The sequence below is a fragment of the Heloderma suspectum genome, chromosome 6, assembly GCF_057233095.1.
Source record: "Heloderma suspectum isolate Gila_16-S chromosome 6, 16-S_ref, whole genome shotgun sequence".
In the NCBI taxonomy this organism is placed as follows: domain Eukaryota; kingdom Metazoa; phylum Chordata; class Lepidosauria; order Squamata; family Helodermatidae; genus Heloderma; species Heloderma suspectum.
The window spans coordinates 14,924,839-14,943,516 of record NC_139463.1 but is presented as its reverse complement, the minus strand read 5'-3'; the positions used below and the strand labels follow the sequence as shown (position 1 = coordinate 14,943,516).

At 44.5% G+C, this 18,678-nt stretch overlaps 1 protein-coding gene and 1 long non-coding RNA gene across 4 annotated transcripts in view; one reads left to right on the top strand and one right to left on the bottom strand.

Moving 5' to 3' along the window:
• Positions 1-11,489, top strand: part of NTM (neurotrimin) — a 528,603-nt gene extending 517,114 nt beyond the window's left edge. For all 3 annotated transcript variants that reach the window (XM_084803640.1, XM_084803638.1, XM_084803641.1), the window contains one exon: positions 11,320-11,489. In XM_084803640.1, the coding sequence (XP_084659766.1) occupies positions 11,320-11,420 (101 nt within the window). In that variant the 3' untranslated portion in view covers positions 11,421-11,489. The remainder of the gene's footprint in view (positions 1-11,319) is intronic.
• The window catches only part of LOC146340487 (uncharacterized), a 35,802-nt gene continuing 25,554 nt past the window's right edge, over positions 8,431-18,678 (bottom strand). Inside the window, exon 4 of the long non-coding RNA XR_014783714.1 lies at positions 8,431-9,797. This is a non-coding gene — a long non-coding RNA (uncharacterized LOC146340487). The remainder of the gene's footprint in view (positions 9,798-18,678) is intronic.

Below are 18,678 nucleotides of genomic sequence, written 5' to 3'. Positions count from 1 at the left end.
GCTGAACCCCCTGCCTTTTCTTTGCCGGATCCCTCAAGGCCTTCTGCCATCTGCTTTCACAGAATCCGGCTTGGTAGCAAGTCTTCTTCACCTGTACCCAGCCATCTTTATCACAGAATAATGTGGCTAGTCCTCAGTTCTTGCAGCCTAACATAGAGTAGAGATCTCCTTTGCACAGCTTTTGCTTCCATTTGCTGTGTGCCCCCTTCCTTTGCTTTGCCAGTCCTCCCAACCCTCTATTTTTATTGTTCTTTATATTACATATTTGTGACATGAAGTACGTCAGGATGGCTTTCTGGTCTACCTTTATTTAACATCTCAGGCCTAATTCACACAGGTATGTTTGCATCATTCAGTGGCTAAAAGTTATGGTTTGTTGCATGTGTGAATGGGCCTTGACAGTTAGGACACCACAAATATGAACGCTGTATCACCTCACATGGCTTCATGCAATGCTTTCCAATAGAATCCCTTTATACATTCAGCCACCAGGCATAAATGAACTTCAGAACAATCAAATAATATGTCTGTATGTGTGCTAGGGCTGGACCCCTTCATGACCCTGCTCACAGGCCTAAAATTAGGAGCTATTGCAGCTATTTTCTAGGCTAGGGTGCACAATTTGGGGTGGGAAGGCTCAGGACTTTGTCACATGGAGCTTTTATTGAGATTGCTCACTCATGGAAGTTTGTGGGCCCTTTAGATGATGCCGTTAACCTCCAGGGTGTCTCCTGCACTAAATGACCTTTATTCCATTTTAAAATAGATCAGAGGTAATGAGGCATCAAATTACCCTGCTTGTGTTCTGCTTGAGTTCCCTCTGTGAAAAAGGAAAAAAAAAATCGCAACAAGAGGAGCTAGATTAATGAAACATATGGAAGGGGGAGAAGGAGAGGGAAAGGGGAGGGGGGAAAGGAAGCATGTGTAAAAGGAGTCCGCCATGATCCTGCATTTGAAATGGAAGCAAGCAGAAAGCCCCGTTTTAAATGTGGGATCTGAGGCTGGTGTAGAGATTCTCTCACTGGAGCTCCTTCACAGAACTGATCAGTTGGCATCCATCTTTTTGTCTCCCCCTTTTTCCCCAGAAAACCCCTTGGAATGGGGCATCTTTGGGGAGGAAAAGATGGCATCCACTAGCCAATCAGAACTCTGAAAGAATTCTACTGAATGAATTCTAGTGAGCTGCACCCCTTCAAAATAAATAGGTCAATAAATAATCGCAGCACCCCAAAGGCAAAAGACTGGGGTGGTTTCACCCCTTCATTCCCCATCCCCCAAATTGGGTTGAACTTTGCTCATTTGTTCAGACCAGACTTAGTATGAACTGGTGCATACAGTTGGAATGCAGCAAGAAGACACAGAGCCCCAGTCTCACCCCCAAAGTTAGGTCTATCTTCCCACCAACACACTTCAATTTATCCTTCATAATCCAGACAACAGTGCCACAAAGACAAAGCAGGTACCCACTACTCTGCAGGGAAAAAGGCAAGCAAAACAATTCAAGTATGCTAAGCTTAGTGCTGTGCTGGAAAATTTTCCCACACTTTTCTTGACCATTCTCATTCAATTTGATAGAACAGAAATTGCTTTCAAAAAGAAATTCAATGGTGGAGAAATTTCGGAGAAAATCTCATGAGTTGGGTTTGGGTTTCTTGGGCTTCCTTTACTTTGGAGGTGGCCATGGAGTGAGTGCAAAAGTCCAGTTTTTCATTGTACAATCATTTCTCTGACAGCCGGCAGCCTCCTCAGTTTCCTACACTTCAATTAAAGCCCAGTTTAAGGCATCATGAGGCAATTCCTCCCATGGGGCTTTTTCAGATCAGGATGTGCAGGCAGCCTGGGAGACTGGTTGTGATTTGGTAAGCTCAAAAACACCACAAAAATGCATCATAAAGCATCCTGAATGAGGGAGAACAAGGGAAGCCTCTTTCATGGGTAGGGATGGCGGAGAATTCTGCCACGGATTTCAGTGAGGCCGAATGCACTGGCATTTGGCCCCCCGAAATCCGTGGTGGAACGGCCTGCCACCCCCCCCCCCGCAGATTACCCCTGGGACGAGGCTTACCTGGGGCGGATGTTCCAGATGGTGGCGGCTCCAGCAGCGGCTTCAGCAGCGGCGGTGGCAGCTGGTCTTTCGACCGGCTGCCGCGGCTGCCATTTGCATCCTAGTCCTTGCCGTCATAGGCTACGTTAAGTATTTATGTAGCCTATCACGGCAAGCCAAGCCAAGAAGAAAAAAAAAAGGTGTATGCAAATGATGGCGGCTATGGTGGCCGCCATTTGCGTTCCCTATTTTTTGCCATTTTATCCTACGTAAATATTTACGTAGGCAATTACGGCAAAAAAAAAAAAAAAGGAACCGCAAATAGCATAGTGGGTGCTATTTGCATTCTCTTTTTTTGCCGTTTTATCCTACGTAAATATTTATGTAGGCTTTTATGGCGAAAAAAAGAAGAAACGCAAATAGTGCCCACTATGCTATTTGCGGTTCCCTTTTCCCCCCCTGTAATTGCCTACGTAAATATTTACATAGGATAAAACGGCGAAAAATAGGGAACGCAAATGGCGGCAGCCGTAGCCGCCGCCATTTCCGTATGCTTTTTTGGGGGGCGGGCATGCCGTGATAGGCTACGTAAATACTTACATAGCCTATCACGGCAGCCTGGCTGGACACACATGGCGGCTGCTACAGCGGCCGCCATTTGCATCCGCAGCAGGCCGTCCGCGGCCGGAAGTTCCACGGAGCTGCCGCAGAGCAGAGCCGGCCGGGCAGGATTCCGGGGGGGAGGACCGGATCGCCTTCCCCCCATCAAGGATTCCGTGGGGAGGGATGGAGTCCCCCCCCCAGTGGATGCCCCGACCGGAACCAGGTAAGGGATTCGTACATCCCTATTCATGGGGGAAAAAAACTTTCAGGAAATCAGAGAACAGATTTTGGCAGAGTACTAACTCCACCGCATCCCTGAAGTTAGACACAACACTGCCCTAGGGACGGACGAAAGGGACTTACCTCGTCCCGCAGCTTGCTTCGCGGTGGGGGGGAGGCACTTCGGTTCTTCCCCCAAAGTTCAGGCAAGGGGGGGGCGCCCCGCCTCACCCGGCCGAAATTCAGGCCGGGGGGGAGGCACCCCATCCCTCGCCGGCGAAATTCAGGCCGGGTAGGAGTGCCCCGTCTACCCAGCCGCGAAAAAAAAAGTAAAACACACACACACACACTAGATTTCCAAAGTCAGCCGTGATAGGCTATGTAAATCGTCACATAGCCTATCATGGGCGACTTTGAAAAAAAAAATAGCATTCCCTTATTTTTGCCGTACTCTACGTAAATCTTTACGTAGACTAGACGTGTCAAAATAAGGAACGCAAATGGCAGCGCCCCATGGGCGCCGCCATTTGCGTACGCACTTTTTTTTTTTTCAAAGTCACCCGTGATAGGCTACGTGACGATTTACGTAGCCTATTACGGCTGACTTTGGAAATCTAGCTGTGATAGGCTACGTAAATCGTTACGTAGCCTATCACGGGTGTGTGTGTGTGTGTGTTTTTACTTTACTTTTTTTTTTTGCAATGGTGGCGGCAGCAGCCTGTCGGGAGACCGGCCGCCGCCCCCGCCCCCGCCGAACTGCCGCCGAACCGCTGCTGGGACCCACCACCGAGAGGGACATTCGCCGAAGGTAAGTCCCATCCCGGGGGGGGGGGCGGAGAATTTCCCCAACACTTTCAGGGGGCCGAATGCGTCGGCACTCGGCCTCCCGAAGATTTGTGGAGAAATTCTCCGCCAACCCTACACTGCCCCCACCTGCACTATGGTGGATGCAGATTGGGGGCCAGCCTGCCAAGCCGGCTGAAGCTGTTGAAGCATGAAAACCCCCAAACCCCTAGAAACTGTACTGTAGAGAATTTCTCCTGCCTGTGGAGAAATTCACTGGAATTGTCTGTCACATTTCTTTGCCCACAAGTAAGGTGGAGAATTTCAAGAGGCCATTGTATACAACTCTACCTAAGCTGCATGTATCAGGGTAAAGGAGGATAATCCTTCTCCTCCTCCTCCTCCTCCTCCTCCTCCTCCTCCTCCTCCTCCTCCAGGTCACTACATAATCTGGCCTGGGGTCAGCCCATGAGTGAAAACAAGATCCATCCACCAAAGAGAGGGTGTCCAGCCTTAGTTGTATCCCTTGTTGCCCCTGAACTAGGGATGTACGGACTGTGTAAAATCCGCTCTGTCTGTGTTTTGCAGATTGTTAGGCACCTTTCGTTGTGTCATCCTCCCACAGACGGATGCAAATTTTTTTCCCAACATGCAGGAAAATGAGGAAATAATTACGGAAATATTTACATCAGTATTTACGTAAATATTCACATAATTTACCTCGGTACATAACATTTAGTGTATTGTCCCCTATTCCATTAAATGTTTCCTCAGCAGCAACATACATATTTTTCTACAGATTTATATGTGTAAATTTCAGGAAAGTAAAAAAAAAATCATCCAAACATCCACGGACTCTGGGGGTCGCTCCACAGCAGATTCTGCAGGTCGGATTCTTAGAAATCCAAGCTCATTTTAATCGGTCTCAAATTTGTCCAGCATCCCTTCCCTACCCTGAATTAATTTCGCCGTGTTTCTATGTATCTGTGGTTCCTTCTCCCAGAATAGCATGCCAGCAGGTTATTCTTTTTTCTTCATTTTTTCTTAAAGCTCAGATTGAGAAATTGCACCATTGCATTTATAGATGCTCTGATATTAGACGCAGGTTTGCAGAAATGTGCCACCCCCCACCAACAGAAGGAGAAAAACTTTTGAATGGATTAATGAAGGAGGCATTTCTAGCTTATGGTAAAAGCAAAGAGTAGAATAGCATACCAGCAGGTTATAGAGAGCTTCAGCTATTGGGTGGTATAGAAAATGAATGAATGAATGAATGAATGAATGAATGAATGAAATTAGCCAAATGTTTGTGATGAATGTGTACACTTATGTGATGCTATGACATCAGCATTTTTTTAAAAGCAAGGATTCGGAGACTCTGATAATAGAGAACAGCAGTACAACAGCTAAGAACCATGCTGCACATGTGACATACCCATAGGATACAGGACTGTACCACTGCAAGCAAGGGGGTCAAATCTTTTAATGCTTTCCCACATGGGGATGCATGAGCATGCTGGTGCTCACCCCAAAATGGGTCAAGCCTGAATGCTCACAAGGGCTGATGTTATTTGCAAGCATTTAATGTAAATATTCACAAACGTTTCAGAGGGTGCTGGCCAGTGGAGGCTGGTGGCTCCTATGTCAGTGGGTGGTAAACCCGCTCTGGGTTTCAGTCAGAACCAGCCGGAACTCTAAAGGAGCTATTCAAGGTACTGAAACCCATTTGGGGTAGGGTTTCATCACCTTGGATAGCTCTTTTAGAGTTTTGACTGGTTCTGACAGAAGCCCTGAGCGGATTTACTGCCCAACTGACATAGGAGGCATCAGCCTCCAGTGGTACTCACGGTCTTGGAGGGTTCCTCTGCTCCCAGGCCTGGTAATCAGTGGTGCAGTAGAACCAGGGCTCACATGGATGCAGTGCTCGCCCTTTTTGATTAGGAGGGACATGAACATCTTCTCTCCCCCCCCCCCAACTTCCCTGATCCCTCTGAACTTAGCTGCAATGGGCGGGGGGAGATAACAGCATTACAATGCAAAGTAATGCAAAGTGTTTCAGGGTGTCTTGGTCTTGAATGGGAAATTACGAGCTTCACAAAAGACTTGCTTCTGGTGGAGATGAAAGCTGTGAGAACTGGTCTGTCGATACGCATCAACCCAGCTGCCTGCATTTTTGGACATTTCTTGGTGGTGTGGTTATGGGGGCTGTCATGATAAGTGACTGCACTTCAAAATGTGCCACTACCATGCTTCTGGGAATGTATTTATCTTGAGGCAGGGCACGGCACTCCCAGAGCTAGGGTGGCCACTTACACATTGCCAAAAAAGAGGAATCGCATCAGCAGAAAAGGGGGACAAAAGAGGATACCAAGTTTGCACAACATTTGCATAGGTAAATGTATATGTGTGGGGGCAAATGTAAAAAGAACTACTATAATTTAAATAGAAATACAGTACATCTCACTGTAGTAGAGAAGACTGACTGTGTGATGTGCATTCCTGCTCAGTCTGCTGTCCTGTTGCTAAATATTGATGGGCATCTTCAAGGCCCTTTCGCTCCCTCCCTCCTTAAGGTTCTTTCTCATTAAACAGGCTTTGGACTGGATGACTGGCGGATGCCTTCAAATAGAGGGCTGTCCTCAGTCAGCTCTCCAAAAATTAGAGGACAGTCCTCTGTGAAGTACGGCACCTGGCCCCAGCAGAACACTTTTTCCTGCCTGGGAAGGCAGTTGGGGCTATTAGTCCTTGACTCTACTAGAAGAAACTGATGCTGTGCATGCAATTTCCACTGAGGAAAAGCTCCGGGATTGGGAGAGGGGAAGCCGGAGGCAACAGCAGTGTTCATGGGGCTGAAGTGAGCAGGACTTTGCTAACCCTGCTCCCAGCAGACTGCAAGGAAGGCCCCGCTTGCTTCAGTCTCATTCACAAGCTTTCAAACAGGGGTGCTCGTTTTTGCCAGTGTTCCTACATGAATTGCTCATCATATTCCTACTCCTGCATTCAAAATCTCCCTATATGCACAGAGCCAGTGTGTCAAGGACAAGGTTCCAGCCTAAGCATCTCCCTGATGCCCTAGTTCTGCATCAGCAGAGAAGTGGTTTGTTGTTTTTCCTGTTATCTTAACATGAGGCTACATCCAAACATGTTTCCTGGGCACTGCAGAAGTAAGGGGAAGGACACTCTGGGCTTTGTCATCAGCCAGTGGGCCATGGGCCATGCACCCCCTGCCTCACAGAAAGAGCATTATGGCAATGGGGCAGCCCAGGTTGGCCCCATCCATCAGTCAGAGAAGGAGCAATTGCAGGGACCCTGCTTCCCCTTTTCCTCCCTATAAAGACCTCTCTGCTCCAACTAGCAGTTGCCCTTGGACTGCAGAACCAAAGGGAAGCACAGTCTGGCTTCTGCCTTGGCCAGATTTGTTACATTTAAATTGCCTTTAATCTGTTGTAAGTCATCTTGGAGATCATTTAATTGTAAAGTGGGGTACACATCCGTCAAATAAATAAATAAACATTTGATCTTCCATGTGTAGTCAGAAGTGCTACAGATCATGTAAAATCCGCTCTGTCTGTGTTTTGCGAGTTGTCAGGCACCTTTTATTCTGTCAACAGCCTGTCAACAGAATTTTGGGTTTGTTTTTACTTTCTGAATTTGCACAAATTTGCACATGCAGAAATGTGCAAATTCTCCCAAAATGTGCATTTTCATGCTTTACCCTATGGGGGAAATGTGCATTTTTGGCTGGTTTGTTTGTTTGTTTGTTTGTTTGTTTTAATTGTGGGGGGTATTTTTCTATGAAAAAAATTGTGCAAAATTCCCGAAGTTTAAAAAATGATCCGCAAGTCTGAGGAATCCACCTGACAAGGGAAAAAGCCAGTCTGCTGTGGAATCTGTGGGTTGGATTCATGAAAATCTGAGCTCATTTGGTTCCATTGCGGATTTCTCCAGCATCCCGTGCGGTATAGTGCAGCAGCAGATACAACAACTGAAGGTGCTGATCATGCTTCTTCTTTCTTCTTCTTCTTTTGGATCTAGGGGAAGGGACAGTGTGAGGTTTCTTCCTACACCAATCCTAAGAAAGTCTGGACCTCTTGAATGAAGTGCAGACATTTGCACGAGACAACCTGGAGGCAGAACACAGCATATTAGTGGCAGGGCATGGCATGGACCACACCATCTCCCTACACGATTATCAGGAGATAATATTTGGTGTGAAATAATGTCTGCCTGGGTGCACCCTCAGGCCCTGTTTACACTGCAAACACATCAGCTTTATGTCAGGACAGAGCATGTTCCAAATCATTTGCTGCAGGAACCATTGGAGTCAGAGTCTTCTCTGGGCAGAGAAGCTGTTCCCAGCAGGAAGTAAAGGTTCTAAGCATCCTCAGATCATTGTTTGTAAGGTTAGCAGACTGCCTGTATGTGTCTGGGACCCAAAGCTCTATCAAATGCTGGTTGTCCCTCACCCATCTAAAGATTTTTATTTGTTGCCAAGGGTGTCCCCCCCCCAACATTCCTTTTGAACGCTCACAAAATCTCTGAAGAATCTTCAGGTATTCACAAGGAATAATCACCAAACCCAGATGCTGAATAATCACCAAACTCACCCCTAGCTTTATACCACTTTAACAGTCATGCTTTCTTCAAATAATATTAGGACTTGTAATTTTGTGAGGTGCTTCAAGTTCTTCTAGCTTGGGTATCTGCTTACCATCCCCCCCCCCCCGCCCACAACTACATTTATCAGGATGTATTAGAAATTGGTAATGACTATCATTTTTAAACAATCAATATCTTTAATTACATAAAATAAAGTACAGAGGCAGCCATAGAGATACATAAATACACTTGCGAAGGGAGGGAGTGCATCATATTAAATTGATAAGTGAAAACTAAAATAATCATCAACAAGTCTATTCACAGCTCTATAATCATCATTATAAAACATAACAGATTTCATCCGTTCCAGCCAATAATCTGATATCTAAATCTGATACCATGCTGTAGTAGAAAATGAAGAAAATGCATCTATTTATTTTGTGCAATATCCACATTTTAGTGAGCAGATCTCAATCAGGGGGTGGGGGTGGGGGTAACTCTAAACCAGTTTTTAGCTGTCACTGTCAGTAATTTAGCTGGAACTAAAATAAATAAGAGAGAACAAGAAAAGAGGGATGCCTTTCCTGAAATAGTGTCCAATTAATTGGAGGCATTTTAAAAAAAATCATTTGGAACATTTGTAATCAATTAACTCATTTGATGAATTAATTAAATGTTGCAATACTATTCTCAAATACGTATATGTAAAAGTGCAGCTTTACTTACATTTTAGCCTGGGGAGGGACAATAATTTTGTTAAGTTTATAAAATCTCCTGTTGAACACAAACATCTTTTTAGAAACAAAATTCAGAACATAAGAACATTTATTTCCACCCCACCAGCTTAGGCCTGGCCCCCATAAAGAAGGATGCTCTCCCATGAGTTTTGCGGAGTCTCCAGGGAAAGGGATCTCCACCAATGTCTGGCTGGCCACCAATAACAGCTCTCTGCATGCCTTAGCAGCCCAAACCTGGCACCTTGATGAAAAACTCAACAGGGCATTCCAGGCCAATCGTTCTCAAATGATTTGTGTTGTTATTCTCAGATGCTCTCAGTGGATAATTGATGCTAAATAGCCTTTTCTCTGGAATACCACTGGGCCTGATTACTGGCCACTTTGGAATGTCACATGCCTCCTTAATGAGCATGAAGGAATTAATGTTGGAGAGAAGCCACAGCCAAGGCCGGGATGGGTCACTCCCGCTTCTTTGTTGACTCCGTCGCCATCAATGGCAGTTTTGACAGCAAGTACTCCATTATCTCCTTCCATACAGCTCGGTGCTTGGCTCACTCCGATGCTTGTTCTGAAATTTCAAAGGATCCAACTTAGCTTTCAAGAATCTGGTAGTTTCAGCTTTCTGGGGTTGCTGTTCCATCTGTATTATGATAACATCTACTGATTTCATAGAGATAGACAATGCTTGTAGATTGTTATTATTTTTAATTAACAGTCCAGCTTTTGTTTTTAATGTTATAAAGTTGAGATTTATTTGACTCTATTTGCGGGGAAGTACAAAGAATCATGATAGCTGCAGCCTGCCGACATCTCTGTGGGATGAAGGACACAAACACAACAATAATTAGATTCCACTATCCAGAGGTCCTGAATTCTTTGCAGCAATGGGCAAGAAATGATACTCCTTCCACTTCAGCACACATTGTACAGAACACTGTGTATACACCTTTGTACATTCAGCAATGCTTGTGGGCTTCAGGAGGTTTCTGGTTGGCCACTATGGGAAACAGGATGCTGGATTGCATAGCTCTTTGGTCTGATCCAGCAAGGCACATTTTTTCTGTTCTAACAAAGAGCTGCATCTAATCACAGCTCTCGGATGAGTGTGCCTATATTTCCATGTATTTATATTAAATAGGCGGCTTTTCTACTAAAAAGTGGTCCTCAAAGTGTTATACAAGATAATAAGCAAAGACTGCAAACTTTAGACTCAACAAGATAAATGTAATAACCATTAACCAATTACATTTGAGCATTGTAATATTTCTTTGTCATATTTTTGAGCATTGCAAAAAAAGAAAGAAAACAGCAGAGTCAGCTGTATATCAAAAATATACAATTAGGGGCAGCTGACCAATATCAAAGGCCCATGGAAAGAAGATGGTATTCACTAGACATTGAAAGGTTAATGAGGAAAGGGTTAGATGTGCTTCCTGAGGGAAGGAGCTCTATGTTCTGGACACTATGTTCGGCAACAAGGAAGCTCTGTTCTAACCAACCCAGATTTCTGACAGTGATGGAATTCAGATCGGGGTGCCCCAGGAGTATCTAAGCAGATAGGTAGCATTATGTGGGAGCAGGGCAGGCTGCCCTTTGAATGAATGCAACTATATGAATCACATGTTTGCGAACACATTATCAAGTGGTTGTAGAATTCATTGTTCTAATGGTGCCATTTCTTCTTACGTCAAACTTTATGGTGGGATGCAAAATGATTCATAGTACATGATAGACATTGGGATAAACTTAGTAGGACTACTACAGGGAGAAGACCTTGAGTCCTGTCCAACAGAACCCACCTGTTGGCCAATATGTTTACATCAATTACAAGGTAGAAGAGTCGGGATAGTTTAGCAGGCTTATTCATGGACTTGTCCATCCACGGTTTTACTTTGGTTTGGTTTGGTTTGGCTATTTGTTTTCCAGACTGAGATACTTAAGATTTTGAAAATATGGCCCCATCTTTTGAAGTGTTTCAAGCTACTCATTTAAAAGTCAAGGTGCTCAGATTTTTCATAACAATGAACAGTTTGATAGACTGCTTTTGCATTGAATTTGTTATGTATCCAATGGCAGTTCTAAATTCGGGCAACATGATGTATACAGAAATGAACCTCAGCTTTGCTTTAGGTCAGGAACTATGCTTGAGCCTTGAGCATTACTCACATGGGTAAGACTGGGTGTGTTAAGACTCCAGACTTGTAAAGACTGGAATCAACCATGGCAATAACAATACATTTTTGTTAGATTGGTAGCTGCCTAGGATCTATTTGCTTCTGGATTCTATTGTTTATTATTCTGTTTGCTGACATGGTACTTCCTGTTTTCCTCTAGGCCCTGGAGCAGTGCATGATGGGAACAGTGGTGGGTCAAGAAGAGCTGGCTGTGTCTGGCTGCTTCCCTTCCTTCTCTTGCACCTGCTGCCCAGGTTTTGACCTTGTCAACCATGGTGAGAAGAAGAAGAAGAAGAAGAAGAAGAAGAAGAAGAAGAAGAAGAAGAAGAAGAAGAAGAATATTAAAAAATAAAATAAAATAATCATAATAGTAAAGAGAGTATATTATGAGGAAATCCTGGGGAGAAAGAAAGGGAGTTCAAAAAACAAGAAGAGTCCAAATTGTTCTGCTGATGTTTCAACACGACTGATGTTTCATTTTCTTTCTTTCTTTCTTTCTTTCAATTTTTCCCCATTTTTTCTGCCATGGACAAGTATGCAGCTGTTGGGGACCAACCAGTGCACTTGGCTGAGTGACCATTGTTCCCCATTTCCGTATCCACACCTTAGCAAGGCAGCTGACTCATGTGTGTTTGTTTCCCTGAATCTGCCCAGCTCTCCTACATGGAGGATTATGATGTTGGCTGCCTTGCGTACATCACATCATGGCTTTTTTCCTCCAATTCCCCTCCTCTTCGCGGACTGCGCTGTGATTTGATTGCAAACTACAACAAAACAACTACAGATGACAACCACTCTGACAAAGCAACCGCAAGCAACTGAGAGACCCCCCCCCAAAAAAAACATGATTGTTAAGACATTAATTCATTGTACTACATGGATATCATGGATAATAAGGGATTCTGATTCATTATTAATTTTATTAATTATATTTTCTGATATGAGCCTAGAACTGTTAGTTCATAAAAAAATACAAACAAAAAACAAACAAAAAAAACAACAAAGAAAAATGGAAAAAAAGTGAAGTAAGTTTATTAAGTATTAAAAACAAATTAAATAGCAGGATTCTTGACTAAGTTTACAGGAGGTGGAGTGTTAGTGTCTCTGGTTGTTTGTGTGATCAGTTTGGATTAGAGTTGACACATCTAGCAGAAAAAAAGAAAAAGAAAGAGAGAGAGAGAGAGAGAGAGAGAGAGAGAAGATGAACAAGCAATGCCTCCACCAGCATTATCAAGTTTTCATTCATTATTCTGGTGTTCAACTCAAGAAGATATTCTGCTGTTTCATACTGTTTGGAAGTACAAAGGTTGATGCTCACTGTATGTTGAGTTTGATGGATATGCTTATTCTTTTATTATTACGTGTGTGTGTATGTGTGTGTGTGTGTGTGTGTATATATATATATATATATATATATATATATGTATATATATATATGTGTGTGTGTGTGTGTGTATGTGTGTGTGTGTGTATATGTATATGTATATATAAATTTTTTTTGTTAGCATTCTAGCACATTATTTCTCAGCCAGGTCCTTGTTCCGACATTACTGCATGCTGTATATGGAGTTAGCTGTGTATTGGTCTTCTCAGACACGAGGGTAGAGTTTTATTGGTAACTGTGTAATTAATTCCTGCTTTTTTTCTTTCTTTTTGGCCTTCCCATGGGTTATTTACATGTTGAAGACATTTATAAAAAAGAAAAGAAAAGAAAGAAAAAATAATTATTATTATTCTGCAGTGTCTCTTTCCAGATTTGGATTTATATGAGGGGGGAAATGATGATGATTTAAACCAATACACTTGCTTTATTTTCCCTACTCTACACAGCTTCAGATAGGAACACAACAAGGACACAAAAAGGAAATAAAAGACGTTTCAAATAATAGTATGTCTTTTAAAAAGAAAGTAAAAACTTTGTTTCTGTGGCTACTGGAGAAATCAACTCACATCAGCTTTGTTCTCTCATTTCCTTTTCAATGGATGGACCTGGAGAAATGCACCTTTATAGGCTTGGGGATAATCCTGTAGGTGGAGGCCTCCTTTGTCCTTGTTTTTTTTTTTTTTTGGAGGTCAAAACTGGAGGGTGTCTCTGACTTTACATTAAAAAAAAGAATATGTTCCATGTTGCTCTTCAGACTGGTTGTGGTACCTCATTCTTAAACTGGTTGTGGAGGAGGATATGTATATACAGCTAATGCACTGACATGACTCTTCAATAAAACATTGAACTCTGATGCAGGAGAAATCTGGGTGGGGGGGACCGATGTGGGTGGCCACCAGGAGGGAAAGGTGGTAGGATCACCCAGGTACTTACACACAACTGACTTTACCATGCTGTATACACACCTTAGCAATACTTCATAGTTGAGTGCATTTTCCCAATGCACTTAACGTGATGGTAGATAGATGAGGAATACATTTAAAATGGCACGTTGATGCAATATGCTAGGGGAGAAACCAGAAATCCCTAAATCTCACTAGACTCATCATAAATGGGTATGGCTGTGAGGTTAAAGTTACTTCACAACCCCACAAACCTCACAAAAGTGTGTGTGTGTGTGTGTTTAAGATTGGGATGTAATGAAATTGTCACACAACCATTGGAAATATACTGTAGGTGGCATGGTATATTTTATTGAACTCACAAGCCAAATGTAGTTCCCTGCATTCTTGCCTCATAAGACTCTCTAACTCAGGTGTTCTGTCTCTGTTCCTGTTCCTGTTTTCCCTGCTTGCTCTGGAAGGGCATCCTATGCTTGTTGCCTACCACCCTGGGTCCTTATTGTACCTTCTTTCCTTCTCATTCTCCTCTTGTCAAACTGACCTTGCTTTATGACCTTGAGTTTGGTATTGGATCTTCTTTCACCATTGGCTTTGACTTGGGCTTTCTAATCCTGATCATGCAATGGCTATACAAATCCCAGTTAGCTGCCAGTGACTCTTTCAATCCTTTCTTTTTGGGAGCCCTGATGCTGATGGAATAAGCAAGCTTTTTTTTTTAGTATTACAGAGTTTCTCTTAATATGAGAGATGTACAAGTAAAAAAGATTACATTCTTTGCACTAGCATATCTTGGTCCAGTGAGAGGTATCATCCTACCCTCCTCTTGAGTTACTTAAAGAACTTCGGTAAGCTTTTCACCTTACCAATGGTTAAATGATGGCAAATGTGTCTCCATTCATTTATTGCTGATCTATAGACAGTTGTGCTCCTTGAATCTGAATGCAGCTCCCCAGCCATATATCTTGCCCCATTAAGGCCTGAATTAACTCCTGTCTTGGGTACTTACCTGGTTGCAAAACAGGTATGGGGACTGCACACATCCGGTGGGTCATGATACAGAACTGGTTGGCTACATTTGTAGGGCTCAAGTTGCATGGGACTTCTCACATAGAAATGGCTGCAATTCATGAGTTACAGAAGTGGTTAATAAGGGAGAAGTGTGTCCTACAAAGGGTGGTGGTGGTGGAGCCACTGAGTGCAAGATGAAGAGCTGCAAGTAATGAGGTCTGGGAAAGAGACACATAAAGGCTACAACTGTGTTTTTGTTTTGTTTTTACAGTCACTTCTCTTACACTGTATAGAAGCTTAGATATTAGCATTGGAAGGGATGGTTAACCTCCTTGTCTGCTCTTGTCCTTGATTGCAGGTCATAGAGTTTTGATCGGTGTGGTGCTGTGGCATCCCCCCTCTAGCTATCATGGGTAGCAATCAAGAAGACACAAAGGTCACAACCCAGTCTATGTCCAATGCACAGTGAGAATGAAAAGCCACCCAAATACTGGCTATGCTGTGCTGTTCCATTTCTGCCAGTGGAGGCTGGTGCCTCTGATTCCGGTGGGGCTGTGCAGCCATTCTGAGTTTCAGACAGATTCTGCCAGAACTCTAAAAGAGCTATCCAAGGACCTGAACCTGTTTGGGGGGTAGGGTTCAGCACCTTGGATAGCCCCACTGAAATTCATTTTCTACTACAACATGGTATCAGATTTAGGTATCAGATTATTGGCTGGAACAGATGAAATCCACTTAAATGGATTCAGAGCCCCACTGAAATTGGAGCCATCAGCCTCCACTGATTACTGCCATCCAATGTGTGGAGACTTTTTCCCACTCCGGAATGAATAAGAATGGACCCATGAAAAGCACAAACTGCAGTGAACTGCTTAGGGTTTGTTGACACAAGGCCGTATTTACAAGGTGACTGTGAGATGGTCTATATGTTGTCACACTATGCATCACACTCACCAAGGTGGCCTTGATGTCTGTGACAAGTCTTCTGGCCAAGGTATTGTTTAGTATAACTCTGTGTGAGCCAGAGCCATCACTTAATGATTTCCTCAGGCATGGCCCACATGAATGGGGAGGTATGTCCTGTATGGAAGCATAGCAGAGAAATTCACAACTTGATCTCCCCAGAGTGATTAAATAAAAGAGGGGTCTCGGAATCTTCCTACAGGGATACTAACCGCCATGGCAAGTGTAATGGATAGACTAGCTCTAATTGTCACAGTCACCATGATTGACTTCTGTGCAGGTGATTGCTCTCAAGAAAGTTCGTGCTCAGCACACAGCATGAGAGTGACTCCTTGCAGGCCAATTAACACAACCAAAGCTTGTGAATTGTATTCAATGCATTGAAATTTCCCCAAACCATTTTCTAAATTCTTTGAACTGCAAGTGCCATCCCAAGTGGGTAGGTCTTTCAACACTTCCTAAAGCTGCTCACATGAGTCTGCAGTGGGAATGATATCAATAACTTTGGCATAGATGGGGACAGGATGAATGGTTCAGAAGGTTCACACCCTTCTGGACCTGATACATAGATGGTACAGTTCTGAGGACAACCTTGGTGGAACTTTGAGATGGTAACAGAACATAGGAGGAGGAGGAAGTCTCTAAGGTAAGTACAAACTGGGGAATGTTTAATAATTCGATTGCGTGAACTAATAATTGTGAACTAATAATGTTCATTGTTGTTAAAATGAGATACCGCTTTGTCCACAATAGAGTCATAGATTGAAATAATGCTTTCATATGCACACACACAAACTATACTTCTCTCAAACATGCAAATGAACTTTTGCTTTCAGGCCAAAATCCCACCCTTCTCCCCAACACTGTCTCTTCTGTCCTCATTATCCTCCACTCCATTTCTACTCCCAGGTATACAATTCCCAAGTAATCATTTCCCTTTTCTTTACAAACGCAAACACTAGCTGGAGAATAATAGATGTGTTCGTTAGCCATTGGTTCACTGGAATTCAGTTGTTGCAAGATGTTGTAATAGCCAGTTAAATATGTATTTCACAAATTTGTCAGATAAATCTGCTAGCCATGATATAATATGTTGTTGTTGATGATGATGAAACTCCTGTGTTCTGACTCAGTATACTTTGGATAACCCAGATGCAGGGGGTTTAGAGTGGAGGGTAATTTTCTCCATCATGCTCTGCTTGTGATCTCCTGGAGATATCTGGATTTTTGGAGACTGAGGCTGTAATCCTATTAGGGATGTACGAAAGGGACTTACCTTGTCCCGCATCTTGCTTCGTGGTGGGGGGGAGGTACTTTGCTTCTCCCCCCGAAGTTCAGGCGAGGGGGGGGAGGTGCCCCGCCTCGCCCGGCCGAAATTCAGGCCGGGGAGAAGCGCCCCGTCTCCCCGGCCGCGAAAGAAAAAGTGAAAAAAAAAAACACCCCATGATAGGCTACGTAATGATTAACGTAGCCTATCATGGCTAGGTTTCCAAAGTCAGCTGGGATAGGCTATGTTAATCGTCACGTAGCCTATCATGGGTGACTTTGGAAAAAAAAAACGCGTACGCAAATGGCGGCGGCCCATGGGCGCTGCCATTTGCGTTCCTTATTTTGGCACGTCTAGTCTACGTTAGGGATGGGGGACAATTTCTCCCCGAAACTTCAGGGGGGCGAGTGCCAACGTATTCGGCCCCCCCAAGTAGTTTCAGGGAGAAATTCTCCGCCCCCCACCCCCCGCCCCCCCGGGATGGGACTTACCTTTCACAAATGTCCCTCCCGGCGGTGGGTCCCGGCGGTGGTTCGGCAGGTCTTCGACAGGGGCAGGGGCTGCAGCCGGCTGCCGCCGCCACCATTCCAAGAAAAGTAAAAAAAAATAAACGCCCCCGTGATAGGCTACGTGATGATTAACGTAGCCTATCACGGATGACTTTGCAGATCTAGCCATGATAGGCTACGTAAATCGTCACGTAGCCTATCATGTGGGCATTTTTGTTTTGTTTTTTACTTTTTATTTCGCGGCCGGGTGAGGCGAGGCGCCTCCTCCCTGGCCTGAATTTCAGCCAGGCGAGGCAGGAAGCCTCCCCCCCGGCCTGAATTTCGGCCGGGCGAGGAGTAAAGCCTCCCCCCCCGGCCTGAACTACAGGGGGAGCAGTGAAGCGCCTCCCCCCCACCGCGAAGCAAGCTGCGAGACCAGGTAAGTGACTTTCGTGCACCCCTAGTCTACGTAAAGATTTACGTAGACTATGGTGAAAATAAGGGCACGCCATTTGCGTTGCTCTTATTTTGTAATTTTGTAATGGCGGCAGCAGCAGCCGGTCGGAGACGAAACGCCGCCAAAACGCTGCTGGGACCCGCCGCCGAGAGGGACATTTGGCCACGGTAAGTCCCATCCCAGGGGGGGGGGCGGGGGGCCAGCGGAGAATTTCCCCAACACTTTTGGGGGGCCGAATGCCTCAGCACTCGGCCTCCCAAAGATTCGTGGAGAAATTCTCCACCATCCCTAAATCCTATACATACCTTTCCTGGGACTAGACATTTTAGGATTGCTTTGTAAATCCTGAACTAGACTGACACATGCCTAAAATTGTATCTCTTCCTCCCTTCCTCCCTCCCTCCCTTTATTTATTTATTAAATTTATTAATCGCCTATCTGGCTGGTCACCCAGCCACTCTGGGTGATGTACAGAATATAATAAAACAATTTAAAACAATAAAATTCTACAATAAAAACGTTTTCTAAAATACCCTAACCCACCCCAAATGCCTGCCTGAAGAACCACGTTTTTAATGCACGGCGGAAGCTCATTGAAGAGGGGGCATGGCGGAGTTCCCTAGGGAGGGAGTTCCACAGAGTGGGGGCCACCACAGAAAAGGCTTTCTCCCTCGTCCCCACCAGTCTAGCTGTCCTGGCTGATGGGACAGAGAGAAGGCCATCCGAGGCTGATCTTGTTAAGCGGCCTGTCTGGTGCTGCTGGAGGTGCTCCTTAAGATAGGCTGGGCCGGAACCATATAGGGTTTCAAAGGTCAAAACCAAGACCTTGAATTTGGCCCGTAACTTGGTAACCAGTGCAACTCCTTCAGCACTGGAGTGATGCAATCTCGCCAGCGGCTGCCTTTGATCAGATGAGCTGCCACATTCTGTACCAGCTGCAGCTTCCAATCCAAACCATTTTCAGGGGTAACCGCATGCAGACCACATTACAGTAGTCTAAATGAGAAGAGACCAGGGCATGTACTACCAATGGGAGCAGATGGTCGGGAA